Genomic DNA, 24,045 nt, shown 5'->3' on the forward strand with positions numbered 1-24,045 from the left:
AGTGTTACGTTTCAAATCAAAAATATCTGTATCAGTTTTGATTAAATTTATGTTCGTTGTAGAACGTATATGGAGAAAAGGCAAGTTTGTTTTGAAACGTGCCATCAGAAATATAATAAATAGTTTTAGAGAATGAGTTTTTTAATCAATTAAAAAGATTATATTTCTTAAGAACTTTATACTATGAATATGGAAATTATAATAAGAGAATCAAATGTTTTTCATCAGTCTTAGGACTTAAAAAATGAATAAAATTGTGTTTTTGGATTTTAACCAAAAATGAATGGTTAAAATACCTATTCCGCTTATGGAATTATTTCTAAGTCAGTTTCTTTATTGTATTCACAACCGGTTATCAGGCATCAACAAACGACGCTATTAGTAATAATACATACTGTGCATACACAATGATCAAAACATAATGTTGCGTAATGATAAAATCTCTCAGACAACTATTTGGCCCCAGTGACGCGAGACTGTAGACACCCAGTTGTAGATTGGCGTGCAATCATGACAGACGCGGAGCAAACCTTATTTGGTGTTTTAGACAAAGAGCTGGACAAACGCGGTTATAGGCCACGAGATGTCAAAGTCAAACCGATCTCTTCAGGCGGAGCTAATTACACCTCTAAACTGTTCCTGGTTGATGTAACTACACCCAAAGAAGACTTGAAATTATTTGCGAAAGTTGCAATCATTGCTGGCCAGCTCAGGCAAACAATGAGCGCCGACTGGTTGTTTGCTACAGAAAGATTAACGTACACAAAAATAGCCAAATTCTATGAAGACTTACAAGTGAAACACAATTTATCTGAAGAGGTGAAACTGAAATTTCCTAAGTTCTATGGATGCAATGATGAATATGGAAAAGAGACTGTAATAATGGAAAACCTTGTTGCATCCGGATATAAACCATTCAACAGATTAAAATGTATAGATTGGCAGCACGCATCGGCCAGTGTAGAATATCTCGCAAAGTTCCATGCGCTATCCTTTGCTTTGGCGAAGGACTTACCTGAAGAGTTCAAAGGATTATCAGATATAAAGTATGAAATTGGAAGCAAGCAAACTGATGACGAAATCTCGAAGTCAATGTGGGAAAAAATAATTAAAGGCGCGATCGCTGTCGTAAAAGACGAACATAAAAGTCGAGTTATAAATTATTTCCAAAATATGCCTAAGTTTAACACTTACAATAAACCGATTGGGAAACCGGTACTTTCACATGGAGATTTTCGGGTCAGCAACTTGCTTTTCAAGGCAGAGGTGAGTGTTAAAAGTTTATATGTGACCTTACATCTTTGTATGTAGGTAACTGACAAAACTATTGATAGCGATGTTATTATTATAAACATACAAAACAGAAAATATCTTTGAAGTTTTAGTTGTTTAATCATTTTTAATAAGTTTTAGTAATTGCTCTATCATAAGACGCCGTCTACGATACTGTATGTAAGAAATAATAGAACCCAAGACTTCCACTCAGTAACAACTGAGAAACAGAAACTTGGCCGGTAGTAGAAGTGACTCATATTTGGTCATTCAAATAATTTATTCCAATACGATCACCTAAAATGGCCCTTTTGAACGTTAAATAATATAAAGATGATTCTAGTTGCCCCTTTCAAAAGGATTTACAATATTTGTATACATAAGTTTAATAATTATTTGTGAAGAAAATGTACTCCCAGAATAAAATTACTATAATGGTCTATTATTGCATTGTTAGTAAACATGTTCCTCACATATTTACAAATATCGAAACTGTAGAATATTATACATTAAAAAGTAATAAAAGAACAATAAAACAGTGTGCGAGATAAACAAAAAAAAATGTAATGCGTTTGTAGTATTATACAACAAAAAAATAACAAAAATATGTAAAATTAGATCAGCAACCAATTTAATTTTTTTATATAGAACAGGGGGCTAACGGGCAGGAGGCCGCCGCCCATGAACACTCTCAATGCCAGAGGGCTCGCGAGTGGGTTGCCGGCCTTTTAAGAATTGGAATTATTGGACACTAAGTCGAATTGGTACGGAAATACTTCTATTATATCCTTAAATTTGAAATTGCATCTTGTCCCCCTTTCCCATAATGTTTGAAGTAAAAAACTAGCACAGTCGGAGTTACGGTTAGCTGAATCTGTCACAATTTCCTTTACGAAGGTTAAATGTATTCGGCAATTATTCACATTTGGCCTTCATCAAATTGCCTTCGAATAAAAAACGTTGACAAATTTTATATAAAAACTGGCTACGGTATTAGATTTCCTATGACGGTGTGTTTTTTATCTGTGTATATTCAAAATATTTATTTGAAACAAAATATGCATACAAATTATACATTCAATCCTAATTATAGTATCATATAATAAAAATATTATCATAATAAATAATATTATAATTTCAGTCACAACAAATATGAACACCATACTATAAATAAATAATTATGCAACTGATTGATGTTATGATTGACTTGATAAAATTAATCATTTGTGCTCAAGGCTCAAAGCTCAACATAACCCATAATTTATTATTTATTTTAAGACTAGGAAATTTTAAAGACTACAATACTATTTAGCAATAATTTTCTGCAGCTTTTCCCTTTAATAAAACTAATTCTTACGAAATACGAAACATTTACCTGATTAAGATAATGAATTATGATATCGTTTTGCCTAATGTTCAGTTATTTGATGTCGAGTAATAATGTCGGACGCGGATCAAATTTTGCGTAATATTTTGGAGAAAGAACTGGATGAGCTCGGATTGAAACCCCGAGATGTAACAATCAAAGCTATTTCATCAGGCGGAGCCAATTATACCTCAAGTCTCTTCCTTGTAGACGTCAAATCACCTAAGGAAGACTTGAATTTATTTGCTAAAGTTGCTAACTCAACTGGCCCGATAAGAGACATAGCTGCAGGTTGGATGTATAAAACAGAACTACTGGTCTACACTAGAGTAACTAAACTCTATGAGGAACTACAAGTTCAAATCCCAGAAGAGGAGAAATTGAAGTTTCCTAAATTCTATGGGTGCAGTGATGTTTATGGAAAAGAAAGTGTGGTAATGGAAAATCTTTTAGCTTCCGGATATAAAACATTTGATAGATTTAAATCTTTGGACTGGCAACACGCATCTGCTAGCGTTGAATACCTTTCTAAATTCCATGCTTTATCTTTTGCTTTGGCGAAAAACTCTCCCGAGGAATTCGCAAAATTCGCAGATATGAAGTATGAAATAGGGAACCAGGAGTATGACGAGGAAACAATGGCAGCTCTTTGGAAAAAAGTTATGAACAATATACTTGAAGTTATTAAAGATGAGCAGAAGGAAAAAGTTTTAAAATATTTCAAATCTATGCCCACTATGAATACATATACAAAACCAATTGGCAAACCAGTGCTTTGTCATGGAGATTTCAGATCTAGCAATATAATGTTTAAAACAACGGTAAGTCTAGTTAATAAGGAAATCAAGTTCTATGTCATATACAGCATAGTGTTTCCTTTTATCTTATTTAGGTCAAAATTGTTAGCCAGACAAAACACATATCAAACAACTTTCTCAAGATAATATACATACTTATCAACAAAATGTATAACCTTAACTCCTTTATAAAAAAGGATTAGTGTTCTTTTAATAAAAATATAAGAATTAATTTTGTCAATGGAAACTTTTACGATTCATTAGGCGCGTCCACACAGAACGAGCAATCTCGCGAGGCAATTGCCGCTCTGTGCTCGCAAGCAGCTCGGTCAGTGTGGACGTGCCTCAACCGAGGCAAGCACGTGCGCTGACGCGGGCGAGCGATATAGCGCAAGGGCCATCGAGTGTCGACTTTTTGATTTGCTCAAAGGAACCTCACGGCCGCCACGCGAGATTGTTCGCTCTGTAGGGACGCGCCTATTGACAAGGGGATGTCCGTATGTTCCTCGACGAACAGATGACAATATCTCCATAAAAATAACATTTTTCTTTAATAATAATTACAAGTTTTCAAATTACGCTCATTTATATCACACAACTGTTAAATTATGAAAAGATATGATATTAAATGAGTGTGTGAATATACTAAGAGTACTCACTATATGATATAATAGGCATATTATCTTGAATACAATAGTAATGAAACTTAACGCATTAAATACAGCTACTGAATTCCTTGCTACTATTCAATAAAACGATAAAATACTAGTTTTCTGTATTCTTTATCAGAAACATAAAGAATTCTGAAAACACATATATATTTGGATGATAATAGTAATATAGCCGTAATATTCCGAAACTCTTTATGTTATTACTTTACACATTACTCATTCTAAATCATTAATATATTTTCACTACAATATATCTCGGAGTTCAGTGTGCCTCTATAGCAAAGGCCTCCTCTTACCCTTTCCAGCTGTAGCCGTCCTCGCGTTTTTTGCGTTGTCGGCCTCTTCTTGTTTTTCGTCTCTGGAATACCATTGTGTCAATGTTTTGCTCCATTTTTCATGGGAGTTTCGTACCGGATATATTCGGATACGATTACATTAATAAATAGATGCGTTTGAATTCATATCCGAACAATATTAGCCTTAGTACAAAATTATACCGGCCGCTATTGATTTATTCTTCCAAAATAGTACCCATCCCATAGCCAAGCTGGTAACAGTAGAACAGTTTGATTAAACAATAAATTTTAGATATTACGAAAATTGCATACAAGTTAGTCCAAACGTATGGAAAAGCAAACGAGCAAAGCTATAGACAATGATGACATTAACCAATATCAAATATAAAAATTTATATTAATGTATAATTGTGGTGATAATAACAACTTGTTCTTTGTCAGTTCTGTAAGAAAGAGCAATAATGTCAGACGCGGAGAATACTTTGCGTGGTGATCTAGATAATGTAATGGTCAATGATGGCTACAAACCCAATAATGTCACAATTAAGAGCATACCCACACACGGGGCGAGTTATAGCTCCGAACTTTTCTCGATTAACGTTAAATCAACTAAGGGTGACTTGAAATTATTCACTAAAATAGGAGTCGTGGTAAGAGTTTAGATTGGATATTTTACAAGAAATCGGTAAAAATATTAATTAACTTACCTATTGCTAATCCAGTTATATCTTAATTTGCTTAGTTAGCCGGTAATTCTTCTTTGTATCCATTGCGATCTAAATTACGCATATAATGGTTTTATTTTTTGATTGTGTCATATTTTATTTCATTTTCGATATTTTCAGTAAAGCTATCAATATATTTTACATAAAATGTATGTTTAGTTTATCTTTTGTACAGAATAATAGGTATCTTAATAATGCGGTTATTTACTATGTTAATTGTATGGTTCTATAGGAAGTAATTAGGTCATTATGGTATGTTTCTTATATATAATAAGAATAAACATTATTTATTGGAGGTAAATTTAATGAAAATAATACAATTATTATTAATTTGCTGATTTATTTATCCTAAAAATATTATACTCATTATTACTTAGTATGTTGGGATGAATAATATTTGTATATCAATGTTATCTTTTTATTATGAATTTAGAATTATATTTATCAAAAATAATAATTTGAAAAGATAAAAAAATTATACGTTGATTATATTTGTATTGTAGCTAACGAGGATTATCAAGATTTATCATTATTAGATATAATTTTCAACGAATTAGAATTACCGCTTAGCACGTGCGAAAACGACGTAGTTTTTTGACCATTATTTCAAAACTGCCTTATTTGTTCACTCGAATGACATCGTTTCAAAACGATACTAAACTCTCAATATCCGAGCAATGATTTCGCAAACCTGTAACTATGAAAGGTTAAGTTTAAGGTTTAAAGATAATATAATTACACAATAAAATAAAATAAAATTACAAAGAATGTTGGTACTTAAAATAGAGAAAAAAAAAATCATCAGCAAAACAGCGAATTACGTACGTAGCTAGTTAGCGTACAGTTGACTTTCATCATCGGACGTCTTATTACGAAATTCCATCTGTATCATCTCGACGTCCGTTGTTCCACAACTGAGCGTTTTTTTATGCCAGGTTCCCGGCACCACCATGTGGAAAAAGCTGCCACTGAACCAACGACCAACTAGACTAAGGGTCCTTCAAGAAAAGAGCGTACCAATTCTGGCTGGCCACGCACGTTCTTGTAATAGGAAGCAATATCAAATAAAATAAGCTGAGCCTCCGTCCCGTTTGTTACATAAAAAAAGGAAATATCAAACAGCTTTCAACCAGGCCCATCAAAGTAGTTGAAAACTGCACAATCGTTTCGTTTAGTTAAATATAATTATATTTATTTTCAGAATGAGAAAGTGCAGGCGATTGCAGTGGATTTCCAGACTGTGTACGCAGGATGTCCAGCTACCGATCTGGTGTATCTAATCTTCCTTGGCTCAGACGAGGAGTTCAGAGCTGAATATTACGAGAAGTTACTCGACCATTACTACACAAGTCTGTCCAAGATGATGGAATGGCTTTCTATCGACTCCACTGAGGTTTATCCGAGAGAAGAGTTCGATAGAGACATGAAAGAGGTGATTAGAAATAAATAATTTTTATTTATTTATTGTTTTCACCATTTACACACACACACAAGCTGCCCGCTTAAGTATTACCGAACCAATGTGACTTTGGGTCCTTCAAGAAAAGAGCGTATCAATTCTTAAAAGGCCGGCAACGCACTCGCAAGCCTTCTTGTATTGAGTATCCATGGGCGGCGGTAACACTTAACATCAGTTGAGACACCTGCCCGTTTGCTTCCTGTTGTATAAAAATATAAAAATATAAAAGTGTTATGTAAATGTATCTTTTTATATAAATACATTTATAGTTACATGCCCCCAATCGATAAGTATCTATTATCTGAAGTTTATTTGCATAATACAACGCTTATCCGAGTTATCAATGCTTGTTACAATTATACAAGTACATACCTTGTGTCTTGAAGATAGTCTAATTGTATTATTTGTATTGTTTAATTACATTTTTCTATAGCAGTAGGTTACATTCGGTTTCACTAATCCATCTCTCTGGAGTAAATACTAATATGACAAATATTAAATAGTTGTACATAGAGAGGCATCTCGGCATAGTCGAATCGCCTCGGTATATTTATTGTAATAAAAAATAGAAAAAGTGCACAAAAGGTTCAATAAAGGAATTATAATAAACTTCGCTATCATGTGCAAGCAAGCAAAGATATATATGTATACTATAATTATTCAGTTGTGAAATTTTTTTCGACTAACCGTCATACCTCGTTGAGAATTTTTGGTCAAATCGCAGCCGCAGTCTGAGTCATAAAATAAGAACTACAGTAAAATTGAAGTGTCTTTTAAAGAGATTTGTGTAAATCAATAGTTTGATACGACAGACGAATCACAATTTGAGTAAATAAAATAAATAACAGACAATGCCGAAGTGTATTGCTTGCGACAGGGACCTTGATATAAGTACACAAATCAGGTGTACAAAATGCTTCAGAGACATTATATATTGCATCGGAGACATGATTAGTTCCTGGATGTCCTCTATGCTTACGCAGAGAGAATCGCGGTCAAAGTATTTCACCTGAAAATGTACAAACGCAACAAGAAGGATATAGGATTCAGCGACTATCAAAATACGCAACGGTCAGACTCAAAAGATGAGTTACAGAAGTTCATAACAGAGGGTATTAACTACGCAATAGACTCCAAACTTGGACATATAGAATCTCAGCTGATAGAATCTCTGAAAATATCTCTTCTTGGTGAGAGAAGGGAAGAGATAAAATCAATCGTCACCCCATTTACGAACGAGGCCGAGTGTCGCAGGGAGGAAGTGAATATATTGAAAACTGATGTTCAAAACAATGTTGCCCTTATTAAAGAACTGCAATCTTAAATTAATAAACAACAACAATGGAACAGGATAAACAACCTCGAGATTGTTGGGTTACCTTAAACTACAAACGAATCCACACGCGCCTTAGTGAAAAAAAATAGCAAAACATGCAAACGTCGTATTGCAGGATAAACACATTGAATACGCTAATCGCGTACAGCCGAAGCAGTCTATATCTGGTAAACCAAAGTCTATCGCAGTGCGCCTTAAATCACGTGATATTAAGGACGAAATTTTATCTGGCTTACGAAAGCGAGGTATTCAAACACTGGATATAGGAATGTCAGGTGAATCGAAAAAGTTCTTTGTCAATGAGCATTTGACCCCAGACAACAACCAACTTTTAAAGGAGACGAAGGCTCTTGCTGCAATGAAAGGCTTCAAATTCGTGTAGGTTCGTAATTGTTGCATTTTTTTACGCCAGAACGAGGAATCTCCTGTTATAACAATAAACAAGAGGCGCGATTTGGAGAAAGTTTGTTAGTTATATGTTCTAATATTAAGTTCCTTTATTACACAAATCAAGTTTTACATTGTAGCCTTACTACCTAATTTGAGCATTCAAAACTACCATTCATATACACAAAATCACTATACTTACATTATACTTTCTCATAGAAACACTCTTCAACATAAATACAACTCACACAACTGCCTATGTATATTCAATGTTATTAAAAAATACAAACATTTGCGCGCGTTTAAACCTGAACATTTCATGCCTAAACTGCACAGGTCATCATTGCTAGTAATATTTTTTAATATATGCCTACACCTTTATACCTTTACACACAGTAACAATGATTAAAAATAACCTAAGTTTGCTTTATCAAAATGTCCGTGGATTGCGAACAAAAACATTGCAAATAAAACAGAACATACTTATGTATGACTACGATATAATTCTAATCACTGAGAGGTGGTTAACTTCTGGTTTTTACAATACTGAACTTTGCGATGATCGATATGACGTACTTCGTCTCGATCGGAATTCTAAAAATTCATCTAAAACAATCGGGTGGCGGTCTCATGATATGCACCAAGAAGTCACTGCGTGCGCAAGAGAGGTCCGAGTGGACGTGCGACGGTGTTGAGTGTACCTGGTTGACTATTACCGCCAGCAGGCTCGCGTCGAAACAACGCAATAAACGCGTAATCTACATATATGTATTGTATACATACCACCAGATGACTTGCAGTCTGTAAGAGTTACAGCCTTTACAGACTTCCTTCTATATATTTATTCATTACACCCAAACGATCATTACATTATAGCTGGTGATTTCAATTTACCCCACATAGGCTGGTCTCCTACCTTTTATCCCACCTTCTTTAGGCGTGGAACTGTAAATTTACAAAATGCGGGTTCAAATCTTGTAAAATCATGCAGTAACCTAGGCTTCAGTCAGTATAATTTTCATGCAAACTCCTCTGACAATATACTAGATCTAATTTTTAGTGACACATACATTGAGGTGTCTTAATCTTGTAATTATCTCGTTAAAGAAGACCCAAGCCATCCATGCATGGAACTGAGAAGAAACCCACAAGATTACGATGAATTTTCTCTACTTCGTGCAAGACAGAAGGCAGTACAAAAAAAAGATTTAATTTATATATGCAAAAAATACAAACATCGTTAAAGAGAGATCCAAAGAAAATCTGGTCATATCTAAAATTCTTACGTATTAATAACACTGGCTATCCTAATAGATTGCAATTAGGCAGCAATACATATAATAATGAATCGGAAGCATGCACGGGTTTCAGTACTTTCTTTAAGAGCGTATTTCAACTACCAGCACCAAATCCTTCAGATTAATACAGAAGGAACCGACAATAATTATATTATCCAAACTCAACATAACCAAATCTGACTGAAAGATACTTAATTCTTTAAATGCGGATAAAGGAGTTGGGTGTGACGGTATACCACCTATTTTTATAAAAAAATGTGCTCAAACTATTACAGAACCGATATACATTATACTAAATCTATCTGTGAACACATTTGGCATTTATCCTGATATATGGAAGGTCGCTAAAATAATACCGATTCATAAGAGTGGCTCGCGGTTGAGTATTGAAAATTATCGCCCAATATCGATACTTAACACTTTCAGTAAAGTGTTTGAAAAAATAATTAATAAAGCCATCTATAATATAATAAGTAATTCACTTCCAGATGAACAGCATGGTTTTATCAATAAACGTTCTACGATAACCAACTTAACCGTGTTCACGAACTACCTACTGCAAAGTATGGATGGTGGTGCACAAGTTGATGTGATTTTCACAGACTTTGAGAAAGCGTTCGATAGAGTGGATCACATCATCTTATTACATAAGCTTCAACTCCTAGGGATACGTGGTAACCTTCATCGGTGGTTTTGTTCAAATATAACAAATCGTAGACAGGCGGTTGCGATTGGTAGTGCCAGAAGTGACTTTGTTCATATAAGTTCTGGAGTTCCTCAAGGGAGTATAGACCCCTGTTATACAATGCATATCTTTATGACATTAAAAGCATTATTAAAGATTCTAATTACCTTATGTTCGCGGATGATTAAAAGATATACCTACTTAAAAATAAACAAAGAAGAAGACTGTCACAAAATCCAGGCTGACTTGAATAACCTTTGTAACTATTATAGACAAAATCGAATATCGGTTAACTAGAAAAAAAACATAATTAACTTTAGTTACAATATTAATAACAAACCCGTTGAAGTAGAATCTATTCGTGATTTAGGTATAAAGCTAGACTATAAAATGACGTACAATAACCATATTGACACAATTGTTGACAAAGCCTATAAGCAGCTTGGCTTTGTAAGACGTGTCAGTGAACATTTTCATGATCTTGTCTGTTTGAAATTGCTATACTATACATTCGTAAGAAGTATTCTCGAATATGGCTGCTCAGTTTGGTCACCTAGTTACTCTGTACACAATGACAAAATAGAAAAAAATCCAAAAAAAGCTTTATTAAATTTACCTCCTATAAGACGTTTAATAAGTTCAATACCTATAAGGACGCGTATGATTATTTTGATATTAATACGTTAGAATCTCGATGAACACAATATGATTTATTATTACATGACATTCTCTCAAATAAAATTAATTGCAGCTCCCTACTAGAAAAGTTGTCCTTCCTTGTTCCTACCTACAAAACTCGTAGTCGTGCTTTGTTTCACGTTCCTCAAATCAATACTAATTATGCTAAAAACTCAGTTTATTATTGCGCTGCCCGGACATACAATGACGACTATTTAGGCCTTGACTTGTTTAGGTTATCGCGGAATGTTGTTAAAAAATGTATTAAGAATATCCATAGCGCAAAATCACACACATCATGAGCACACCCCACATACACACCATCACGTACATACCCACACTTTTACATCATTACACAACACAACTAATTTAGGCTTAGTTAAATAAATTAAATCACAATTAGTCAAATGTATTAAATAATTTTTGTTTGTTTGTTCCCCTTTATAAATCTTTTTGTTCGTTCATGTATCATGTATTCCATCTTTGGATATATTCTCAGTGTATGTGTTTGTAATTGCATATAATTTATGTTAGCTGTAGGAGTACTAAATAAATAAATAAATAGAATGCCCTTAATTTTTATGTATTTTTAGTTTATAAGTTATTCCTTATACAGTATGGTCCGGAGCAAATAACATTATTATGATTAGCTTCGCTTTATATGTGTTTGATTCAAAACTGCCTAACTCTTGAATGAAGATAAAATATATCTAACAATGTTATCGTAATATTTTATCAAGGGCAAACAGGTTAATTGTAGTAATATATTTAGTTGGACTTATCAATTATAAATGAACAGTCATTTTTCATACAAAAATACAATTTTTTAAAAATAATATACGATTTTATTTTGTATTAATACAAAAATAAAGAAGTATTTTATTATTTGTAATATATATCTACTTTTTTTGAGTTGCTACGTTTTTTAAATTTATAATTCAACCAAAAGCAAAATTAAATTATCATTTATCATGAACATTAGTAAAATATTAATTCTTCTTACATTTACTGAGTTCTGAAATTAATGACAGAACAGGGGATTATCTCTCCGTCATTCTTTAAAATTGGCGTGTTTTTTATTAGGATTTTTAAAGAGCTGCATCATGCACCTCATTATATATTACAATTAATTATAATAAATTTATAAATAAGAAAAAACAAAAGCGATTAATACACTTACGTAGTATCAAGGTGGATCAAGGCAAAAAAGAATTGATACAGACTCGTGTATCAATTATTGGCATTACAGTTGTATATAAACTGTAATGCCAACTTCAAATCATCTTTAATACATTTTTATTTTTCAGAATCTACCATACGCAGTGCTCATCGGTGCCACAATCCTTCCAACAGTAGTCGTGGAAGAAGACGCAGCCCCGGACCTTGGAAACTTTGATTATAATCAATTCGTAATGTCACCGAATGAAATATTTGCTAAGAGATTCCGTGGTATTGTCAATGACTGTATACGCTGGAATGTCATTTAAATTTACGCCAATTAACCCTCGCCAAATACAGAATTGGATGGTGCGTTTGTGAGCAAAAAATTATAAAAGTTATTGCTATGCTAAGTATGATTACTATATTTTAAATGTTTGTCTATGCAAATGTTTTGATAATTGATAGGTACTTTAATACTGTTTCACTACTAATGTACGTGTATAATAAACGTAGATTTAAGATGGAAATATAATATACTTTCTGTAAGTTTTGTTCTTTTAGTTTTAAGACCGCAGTTACTGCTGTTATTCGAGAAATTAAACTTTGATAGTTTATTTTGTACACATGTACCAAAACGAAATAATATATTTACAATTATTGTTGAAATGTTGATTTAATCTCCCTTACTCTAATTATGCATATCATATAAAACGGTTTACATAAATTATCTATCTATCATAATATAGAAGTGTAGGTGTAGTGGCTTCAGCGTGCGATTCACATCTCTGAGGTTGTAGGTTCGATACCCGGCTGTTTACCAATGGACTATCTATTTGCGAATTTAACATTCTCTCGAAAGTTTAACATTACTTCTTTTAGCATTTTTTTACTAACCTGTAGTCTTAGAATGCCATAAAACGTGTAATTGTTTACTTGTAAAGATTTATATGCTCACACTGCTGTACCGACATTTACATTTTACGGTTACAATCGGTAAGGTGACGTCTTGGTATCGGCCAATCAAATGTAAGACCGGTTTAAGATCGTTTAAGGAAGGATCAGTTCCCCGATCTCTACATTCTTCTATGTATAGATTTTATACACAGTTGAGCTTCTTTTATTTTTATAAATTACTAGCTGACCCGGCAAACGTTGTTTTGCCATGTTTTTGTGCCAAAAAATTAAAGTTTATAATTAACAAAAAAACATAAGGGATGATTGTAGAGGGGTAAAAATTTAGGGTTGCATGTATTTTTGTATGGTGTATCGTAAAAAAATAAAAACGAAAAATTTTGTCTAAAAAATTAATTAAAAAATTTTGGGGTGGACTTAACCCGCCGTTTCGGAGGAGTTCGGTTACTAACACCGTGACACAAGAATTTTATATATAAGATGACGCTGAGCGGACTTTTGGCGTAAAAGACTGAATAAAGAGATCGGTAGTGCAGTTATTTTGTTTTAATAAATAAAAAATAAATATATAATGCCTGTCAGTTTTTAAATTAAAATGCAAAATTTTTGCTGTTCTTTTTTCTTGGTATCCGAGGGGAGAATTCATCTGCTTCCGCAATTTTATTACAGTTTCTCATGCCCTGCTCCCGAAATTAGCATAGGTATGTGGGACTCGATCAACACCAGATGATGAATATGCTATTCAGAGACTCCTACAAGACCACGTTACAGGGGATCGTCCTTGCATTCTACTCGAGCAACACTATTTGTATTTAAATTAGATTGCTTGGTTTAGAAAAAGCATTTTAAGTTCCTATCCCGATCTAATAATTTATAATTTGAAGAATACATACTAATATAAAGATGAAATATAAACAATATAGAATATATATATACTGGAATAGCTTTAGTGTTGTTGTTTCGTTAAAGCAATTTAAAAAAAATAGTATTTATTATTCGCTGATAGATGTCAGGAAGATTCATTTTTCAGTTTAAATTGGGACTACTCAAACACCACCTTTTTGTTATTTTCTATCATTTATTCCTAGCTAGATCGATTTATCGCCCCCGGAAACCCCCGTATACTAAATTTCATGAAAATCGTTGGAGCCGATCCCGAGATATATATATACAAGAATTGCTCGTTTAAAGATATAAGATAAGCAGAACTTTTCACATAACTAACTTTTACGCCTCATATATGGTATGTTATATATAGTATGGAGCATAGCTACATTAGCGTTCAAGCATTTATATTTTTAATATTATTACCTACATCATTATAATATTAACAGTTTTATGAATGTTGTAAAGACATTTATCGTTTGAAAGTCGTGAGGTGTAGTAGTCAAATGTTTTTCAAGGCGTGTTTTTTTGCTTTGTTATTGAAACATTCTAATGCAGTTATTTATAAGTTAAATGGTAAGGTACTTAGTTGATATTTTTATAAAAGGTTTTGCAATAAAATATGTAATATTAAAATATCCATCTTTTAATTTTGGACTCTTGCACCACTTTGGTTCCCTTGCATACAAGGCACAATGTATGCATGTCCTGCATGGCAAATTGACAAACATTCAAATGAGATTGGATGTAGCTTCATAGAAGTTAGTCCTTCTTCTAAGATTTGACAGTAAATATAGACTGTTTCTGGGACGCAGCAAAGTGAGACATTGGTAGACATTGAATTGTAAGGGGTAGACATAATTCGTTAACCAAATAAACATATACTATTTATTTATACGTATAAAGTTACTGGCTAGTTTACTTTTTGAGAGACAGAAACTACGAAAATACTAAACTAATTTGAAATATTTAGCATCGTCTAGTAATCTGGATTTTTAATATGTATTTATAAAAACCTAAGAATGCATTTAGCTTAAAGATTTGATTTGGCTTGGCATCCAAAATGTACTTTGGCGTGCCAATTTACAATTTCAGCCAATTGATATGGGTTAGATAAACGAAAATTATGCCCTAAAATAATTAATGCCCACGTCAACACGATTTCTAACCAATGTAGACAATTTATGTAAGGACAATTTTCAATAAACATTTTATATGAAAAATCGTGAACTATTAACGTATATATATGACGTGTTTTCATAGTAACAGCGGATAAATTAATAACGACAATTATAAAGATATATGTTGTAATTCTTAATTATGTAAATTTCTTATATCCCTTTTCTTATATACGGATTTTTATTTAGATACTGAATATGGCCGTATGCCTTCGCTTTACGAGCTCGATGACTATGCGAAATGCCTAAGACCAGATGGACTATACTGTGTTGTGAAAATAACGTTGTCTGCTTCACCAGATAATCAGCTGATGCGCATGATTCAAGTAAGTTAATAAGATAAAACCCGGTAATGGTTTCGGGAGATTTGAACCTCCTGTAAAAAAGATTGAGAGAGAGTTGTGTATGTGTTTATCTGTTTAATCTACAGTGTAATCTCTACGTCCTTGAATTTAACTTCCTACAGTGCCAAAATTATTCGGCATTGGTTGGTTAACTTGCCTTCCATACAAAGATACACTCTGCATTACACCCAAGACAACATTTAAAAGACAAGACATTTAAATAATAAAAATAACTTTTTAACATACGTACCGACTGAATACAACCGAAGTTGTGTATTTGATTTTTTTTAATAATAAGCTACTATATAATCATTTTTAAAATACCTAAAATTGTGTACTCCAATTTTTCATGAGCGCGGTATCACTTAACATCAGGTGAGCCTCCTGCCTGTTTGCACCCTGTTCTATAAAAAAAAACTTTTCATGTTTCAGGAATATTCAGAAGCACGTATTCACTACAATCACAGTTACATAGATTGGGGTATATGCGCCTCCAGCAGATGTAAAAATTATAATTTAAAAGGAGATGTACGACTGAGTATTGAAAAATGTCTGAATGAATCAGTTAACAACGAACACAGATTACAGGCGAACGTAACAGTTTACTATTGTCATGATTCTAAAGAAAGGTATCAGTATGACTTGGGAGATAGGATCTTTGGTTTCGTTCTTGCTTCCATAATATCGTTAAACATATTAGCTACATTATATGACATACGTTTACGAAGATTTAACAATGAAAACGGTAAGTTTTTTATTTTTTACTAATACCATAAAGAGGAAAGTTTCTGTCTACGTTTGAAACAATAAGCGGACCGAATATTGTACGCTTACACAAGTAATTTCTCTATTACAATGATCTAATAACTATAGATATTTTAATAGATACCTTTTGCCTAGTAGCTTCTACATAAACCTGATGTGGTAGGTTCGATCCCCGGTTGTGAACCAAAGACATCGGTATGCCTTGAACTCGACAAGTCGACAGCTTAAAACATATAATCACGAAACCGATACAGAAATCTGGGGCCCAGGTTTTTTGCTGATGAAGAGTAATAATAATATTAATGTTACCAATAAATAATAAAGTATAAAATATCTAATTTTTGTATTATTTAATAATAATAATACGCTATTCGCAGTTAATCAATATTTGTTGGGATTTTCAATAATAAGAAATTGGGAGCTTTTGGTGTCGAATCACAGCGATCCTAATTTTAACAAATTTGTCTCAATTCATGGAATAAGGTAATAAATCAAACTGAAACTGAGTTCATTCATCTGTTTCTGTCAAATAGTGACTTCACCATTCACTTGCTCACTTATCTCACTATTACTTATCCAATCACGGTATATTACACTCCACATTCTTCTTAACGCTCTCATTTCCACGGGAATGTATGTTAACCGATAATAATATAAATTATAATTAGAAAATTAAAAAATTAAAGATAGTTTCAGTTATATTCAGTTTTACAGCAAATAAAGGATATTTAAATGTAATGGTAATGATGCTATTTGATTTGTCAAATGGATCGTAATAACTGTTTGTGCTTCCATTTCAGAACTATTTTGTCATTTGTCATGGTCCTCGGCCACACTATGTTTATATTTTGTTCAGGATTTGTTGATAATCCTGAAGCTTTAGAACAGGTAATTGTTTAATATATCGCAAATATGCATACATGACCTGGTGTAGTTTCTGCAAAATGTTTGACTCTTTTGTAATTTTTTAAAATTTAACAAAAAGGGGAAAAAAATCATTTTTGCTCCCCGGATCGAACCGAATAAAAAAAAAACCTGAGCTACGCTGGTAAGTCTGTTAGGTTTCAGTCTACGGAAAATATCAATAAGGATGGAAGATGAACGCATTCCAAATGTGAAAGAGACTAAACATACTTCTCTATATTTCTTTTCGTGAAAATCTAAGCTATTATAAAGTGTATACTGCATCAACACTTAATCCTTATTCAAAGCGAACTCACTTCGCTCACAAAAACTCATTTGATGAATCGCTACCAAAAAGAGCACCGCTGGAGTATGAAGGAAAAGGATAGATATAACTTTGCAAGCTATAGCCTAAACAATATTGTAACAACTGCTATTAATTTCCAGGCCTATCAGAACCCATTTTCATACATAATATTTAACGGCACAATGATAATTCAGACTTATTTTATTATATCTGGATGTCTGTTCAGCTATACACTTGCCATGAATCCGGATTGGCTGAAGTCGTTCTTAGTGCCAATAGTATACAGGTGGTGCAGGTGAGTTATATGATAAGATTCATATTATTTTTGTATGTTTATTTTTTATTCGTGATTGGGTGGTCTTCATTTAAGGTGAAGGTGAAAAGGATCAAATCAAACAAAGGGCCAATAATTATAATAAAAAATAACGTCATTCATGCACTTTTTCTTTCCATGCGTCCTGTTTTGGCTTAGCATTTTGTTCCTGTTTTAGTTCTGTCTAAATATCTGTCTGCTAACCTTGGTTGCGCCTAATTCGGGTTCAGATCAATGGTTGCTCAATATATCCATCCAAATTTTGCTAGACGCATATCTCATCACACCTATAATATGTCCCATCCTATGTAGGCACTAGTTCCAGAACGGGCTGTAGGTGGCGCGCGCGATGATTCGTCTACATAGAAAAGGATTAAGCAGGCGGTAATTGTAATTTTGTCGACCCGCGATTTGGTTTTGCGTTCGTACGACACAGGCTCGCACCGCTTTCTATAAAACATAACTTTTAAATTTGCTGTTTGTTATAAACAATTGTATATAGTGCTGTTTTACTTCTGTGAAGTGTTTAAACTTATTAGTTTAAAGACGAAGGAATCCAGCCACTAGAGGAAGGCACGAGGTTGAAGGTACTGACTGTACTGTGCCGATTCCTTTCTTTCTTTCTCTGTCAATTATTCCAAATATTGAGCAATCATAAATTAAATAAATAAAGTCTACTATTATATATTAATTAGCATTAAGTAATTTAATAGGTTTGGAGATACCTATTATATACCACATTGGTTGCCTGGTAGAGATCGTTTGAAATTTTTGTATGCAAGGAAGTGTTGATAGATAAATATATTCTATATTCTTCTAACCAATTGGCTTTTGCAGACTAACGCCAGCGCTGGCTCTGCTCCTTGGATTTATAACAACCTGGTACCGACACCTGGGCACAGGACCACTGTGGAACTTATACGTATCGCCTGTGGTTCATGATTGTAAACAGTATTGGTGGTCCCATATACTTTACGTCAATAATTATATAAAAGAGTACTGTAATATACAGACATGGTTTGTATCTATAGCTTTTATATATTAATTTTAGAAAATTTATTAGCAATTAGTAATAATATTCTATTCACGAGGGAAGTTAAAGTTTAATAGAGAACTGAATAAAATTAAAGTACAGTGGGTCAATAGGGTGCCTTAAATGATAGAGAAACAAAGAATCAATGTTATGAAAATATATTAATAAATGCGCTAGAGTGCAGAGTGCGTCCTACAGAGTGCGTCTCGCTCGCTCTTGAGGCGCCATACTTAAAACAAAGCCTGAGTGAGCGAAATGTAAAATTATGGTTAGCTATTTGAGTCTTAGTACGTTGACAAAATAAAAGTCGACTACTTTCTTTCAACTACTTGAGAACATGCACTAGGATATCATTCATATTCTACTTTACAAATGTTATACACGCACAAAAAACAATTAACGCACACTAAATACTAAAAAAGTAATTTAACTCGTCACTAAAATTTCACTTCCCGTCCCTATTCGCTTAGCTCCTTCTCTATTTTCCTTTCAATTTCTACTACAAACATTACCTATCCACATCGTATCCCTTACTTACGTACGTAACTTACGTAACTACTTACTGACATTAGATCTAATATTATCGTGATTCATGTGCACTTTTTATTTTTCATGTTTCTTTTTTAATTTAGGTTTTTGTTACTGTTTAGTTTTTAGTGAATAACTACATATATATGTATTAGTTAGTTTTGCTCTTATTGCTTACCACATCTTACCTCATATTTTTTCACTGTCTTTGCCTGGATAAGGTATTTAAAGTGATCAATTCTTATTATGTTAATGCAACGAAGTGTTAATAATTAAAATAAAATAAACACTGTGTCATTGTCATTGTCACTTATCTCTTGGAATCGCACTCAATACTTAATTGACTGGCCACCATCCCTGGGAATCGTTTATGATATTTGAGAACATTCTCGCCAGGAGTGTTCTATGCTTATCATAAAGACGTTCTCTTCTAGAACGTTTGAACACCAATATTTATAGCACAATGCTCGGTCTGTGTCGTTCAGTCTGGTGTCAAGAAAATTATCGTCCTTCCCCTGCAGCGTATCATTCCGTCCTCATTCCTTCACCGTTGGGGTGTTAACAATCGTGAAAACGGGTTTCCATCAGGCAGCAAGACCTGTTCTGAAATGGTCTCGAAACGAAGATACTTAACTTTATGTAAAATTCTAAGTTTTTTGTAGATAAACTTAAAACCCTCTCGCGAAACTCTTACACAACACATTAATCTTTCTAAAAACATGTCTACATTATATTTTCTAGTTGTAGAAAATGCTTTTCTAGTTGTAAAACCTTCGCAATAATATATTTTTTTAGGTATTTAGCTGCTGATTTTCAATTGTATGCAATAGCACTGATATTATACATAGCAACAAGAAATCGCGGCAGAATTATCGCTATTTTCCTGATGTTTTTTATTGGCTGTGCGGGACCTGCCCTTCACGATTGGCTCCAAGACGTGAACGGAGTCTTCATAACCTATCCAGAGTACGTTCCCTTATTTTTATGTTCAAACTAATTTTTAGCTGGACTGTTTGACACAAATTTAAGTTGTATTAAGATTAGACACCGTGAACTCCGGTCGAAGCCGAGACGACTGCGTCAAGCCAATTGTTGGCCATTTGCTTCTACATTGGTTATGTCTTCGCAAAGTCGTATTTCTGTTGGTATGATTACAGTGAAACCTTTTTTTGCTGTAAGGCGATTTAAAAATAAAATAATAAAATCATCGGAAAAACATATTTTACGTAAAAAACATCAATTTAAGTGAGACTTTCAAGTTCAAAAGTACTAATAAATTACGTTCGAAAATTTCATTTTACATATAATTTAGTACATTATATAACGTAGTATTTTTATCTGTATTTTAGTTTCATTATTGCCTGTTTGGTGGCGCCAGATTCGCAGCTCATGTCTTGAGTGTTTCTAAGCGAAATTTTAAGTTCCATCGTTGGCGTTAAATCTCTTTTCTTCCGATCCGTATTGACACCATGTATGAGTATGCTATGCAGTTTTGACATACGGGAGTCACACTTTTCGCTATTTCTGATTTTGATCTGATCTGATCATAATTTATATCATTTTTTATTTCAGAGGATATCGCACGTTTAGGGACGACAGCTTTTCTGTGGTGTATGTATCCTTTTACAATAATCTGTCTTCTTTTTCAATGGGTTTATTGTTGGGCCTTCTAACATTCGAAGCAAATAAAAAAAACATTGACTTCACAAAGCATAAGGTCAGTTTTACTTAGACTATCTATAACATTATGTACAATATGTACAATGACAGAACTGTGTTCGCCTTGTTCGTGCTATTATTTCGGATTTTCTTTCTATGTAGAAAGAAAATTTAATGAAGAAGCACGTTGTAAGGAAACTCGTATTTAGGATATACGTCAGACGGAGAAGACTGATATATTCTATTAAAAATAATAATGATCGGATGTAATCTGCAGTTAGGCCCCATATAAAGTTAGCGCCACTAAATTATTAGTATTTTCTATGCTTAGATATATTTAACAGGAATATTCTTATAACTAAAAAAAAATTAAATAATAAGATTAAATACCCTTTGTAATATTTTCAAAATTTCAGAGAATCCTCGTAACGCTATTTTGGGCTCTATTTCTTTTGCTGTTTTTATTATTTTTATCTGGTTATTTCCTTTATACCAATGGCGAGCGCCCATCTCTACCCATACGGATTGCCTACTCAGCTCTTCATAGGCCGATAATTGGAGCCATGATGTTTATTGGGACAGCAGTGCTCGTATTTAAAGTTGAAGGTATAAACAATTATTAGCTTCAGTTGCACGGGAAATTCTTAATGTGTAGCAAAACATTGATCCCGATCGCGAAACTAGATGGTGGTAGGTCAACATAGGCTTTATAATGCGCAATTATCATAAATAAAATATTAAAAATTTGGATTATAACCGTTAGATGATTTAAATAAAATACTTAAAAACGTCAATTATCGAAACTAAAACCTAACTGGATGAACTTTTATAATTTCATTTATTAGAAAATATTCTTTAATGCATCTGAACGTAAAATTCTATAGTGCTAGTAATTGTTTCAAAATACTAAAGTGTAGAAATTAGTCTTTTTTCTTGAACATTTTCGTGAGTCTCTTTCATCTTCTCCCAATCAATCATCAATTTGAATTCGAGACAGTTAGATGATGTCCTTGGGAAAAAAATAATGATTTCTGTTTAAAGTTTTAAGAATAAAATAAACCTTAATTAATGAATTAGTTAATTTTTGCCAGAACATATTTACCAATGACACACAATCATCATATGTGATCCATCTGCATAAACCGAAAATATTTAATGTAAAACAAAAGAAAAAATATTTCTAGTTTACATCTGTTTCTAGTTTGTTATTAATTACAGATAATTTCCGAGCTTTTATCGAATGGCCTGGATGGCGCGTACCGAGTAGATTGACGTATGGTGTGTTTTTGGTACATATATGTATTATACATTACATACAAGGAACAAAGACTCAATTATATAACATATCAATTTTTAATGTGGTGAGTTAACTTTCACACGTCTATTATCTAATTAAGTGATACCTCTGCCCGTGGACACTCTCAATGCCAGGGGGCTCGCGAGTGCGTTGTTGGCCTTTTAAGAATTGGTACGCTCTTTTCTTGAAGGACCCTAAGTCGAATTGGTTCCGAAAATACTTTATACAGCATTTAGCATTTAGTGTTCAGAAGAAAAGGCATTTCGTATAATTTTATTAAATCTATCAAAATGCATCCCTATTTACTTATTTCAATAAATTTATATATATAATAGTTTATGTTTTACGCTTTATAGGTGATGATGCACCTCGGAGTCGTATGGATGTCATACCTGATTGCAGTACCAATATACTTGATGGTGGAGAAACCAATGTCGAACATTACAAAACTCAGCCTCCTCTACGCATCTACTCGCTTAGTCGTGAAGAAAACGCAATAAATAATTCACACAAACGAGTATATTTTGCCTTTATAAAATCAGAGCTCAATAATACCATATTTTTTTTGTGTGTTAAGATTCACATAATTTGTATATACCTATTGCTTTTAGGATTTGCGATTGCGTAATTACTAGCAAAATCGTCGTAATGTTGTAGTTTATATTGATAGGTCACTCTCTTATCTTCCTCTATTATGCGTCATAGAGCACTGATGTTATATTCATTAGTCGCTGTTAAAGGACGTCGTTCAATCGGATCATTGAGATTGCTACGTACGTTAAACTCGTTGAACAAATTAAATCAAATCAAATCAATAAATAGTAAATAGTGGCACGAGATGGGGCTTCATTACGAAAGCCTTCTAATAGCCTATGATAGCTCTGTTGTTGAGTAACTTGATAGATAGTAAGATAGTAAGTAGTAGATAGTAACTTTAATTAACCGAAAATTTTCTCGCGTTAGGTTCATTTTAGCCGCCAATTCATTGCCAACAAATGATGAATGAATGCTTACTAAGAGTTCTAAAATTAAAATCTGTATGAACTTCAAACTGCAATGCAAACTTGCCTCATAAAAAAGACATTAATACCCACATACATTTATCGCTTATTATATAGATACAAGGTTCTCTCCTGAGATACTTGAAATAGTAACAGGATCCGTTTCGAATACGCCAGCGCAGTATTTTGGTAGAAGGACTCTAATGCAACCTTTTTAAACCTAAATACATGTATATATACGTTTGTAAAATATATGGTTTCCTCACACTATAAAAAAATAAAATCTAAGTCACTTACTGTATAAGGAACAGATGTATCAACTATTTTGGTTGTAATAACTTCGTGCTCATGGTTTTCTCTCCATATATGTAAAGTAAGTGTCTGCTGGGCGATTGTTACTGACTATTATTTCAAACTCGACATATCTTAAGTGATGTTTTGAGTCTGTAGTGACACCTACAAACTACGGCGTCGTCGATGACGTCATATCCCAATGTCCTAAATCACACCAGCGAATTCATTACGACTGCTTAGGATTTAACAATTTCCCGATGTTAGGTCAAGTCAGCGTTTAAACTGGGCTAGATTGGATGAAAAGCAGCAACTTCCTCCGTCCAGATACTCAACAGTTTGAAGTAGAAACAGAAGTTATCTATTCCATCCATGCAAAAATCAGTTTACGCGGATGTTCAAGCTTAACCAAACTTAAGATGCTCGTTAAGAAATATTCTAGAGTTTATAGTTTCTAATTATTAAAAATTTAGAATTCTCAAGTTCTTTTACTGGCGT

At 33.2% G+C, this 24,045-nt stretch overlaps 2 protein-coding genes across 3 annotated transcripts; both read left to right on the forward strand.

The window, feature by feature from the left end:
- The first annotated feature begins 475 nt into the window (after window positions 1–475).
- On the forward strand, window positions 476–12,789 carry LOC111000168. Of its 2 annotated transcripts, none has more exons than XM_022269527.2 (3): window positions 476–1,266; window positions 6,329–6,559; window positions 12,278–12,789. In XM_022269527.2, the coding sequence occupies exons 1-3, from the start codon at window positions 511–513 to the stop codon at window positions 12,455–12,457; spliced, it is 1,167 nt and encodes a 388-aa protein (XP_022125219.2). In that variant the 5' UTR covers window positions 476–510; the 3' UTR covers window positions 12,458–12,789. The 2 variants fall into 2 exon arrangements, with proteins under 2 accessions (XP_022125219.2, XP_022125220.2); XM_022269528.2 differs by lacking the exon at window positions 476–1,266 and adding an exon at window positions 2,687–3,459.
- A 1,439-nt stretch (window positions 12,790–14,228) lies between these two features.
- Window positions 14,229–22,769, forward strand: LOC111000185 (nose resistant to fluoxetine protein 6-like). The gene is made up of 12 exons (XM_045630942.1): window positions 14,229–14,504; window positions 15,296–15,432; window positions 15,883–16,195; window positions 16,593–16,698; window positions 17,016–17,103; window positions 17,566–17,720; window positions 18,576–18,755; window positions 20,095–20,265; window positions 20,872–21,016; window positions 21,375–21,564; window positions 22,177–22,319; window positions 22,612–22,769. The coding sequence occupies exons 1-12, from the start codon at window positions 14,435–14,437 to the stop codon at window positions 22,753–22,755; spliced, it is 1,842 nt and encodes a 613-aa protein (XP_045486898.1). The 5' UTR covers window positions 14,229–14,434; the 3' UTR covers window positions 22,756–22,769.
- Window positions 22,770–24,045: the final 1,276 nt, after the last annotated feature.

This window comes from Pieris rapae, chromosome 13 (genome assembly GCF_905147795.1).
Source record: "Pieris rapae chromosome 13, ilPieRapa1.1, whole genome shotgun sequence".
Lineage (NCBI taxonomy): Eukaryota > Metazoa > Arthropoda > Insecta > Lepidoptera > Pieridae > Pieris > Pieris rapae.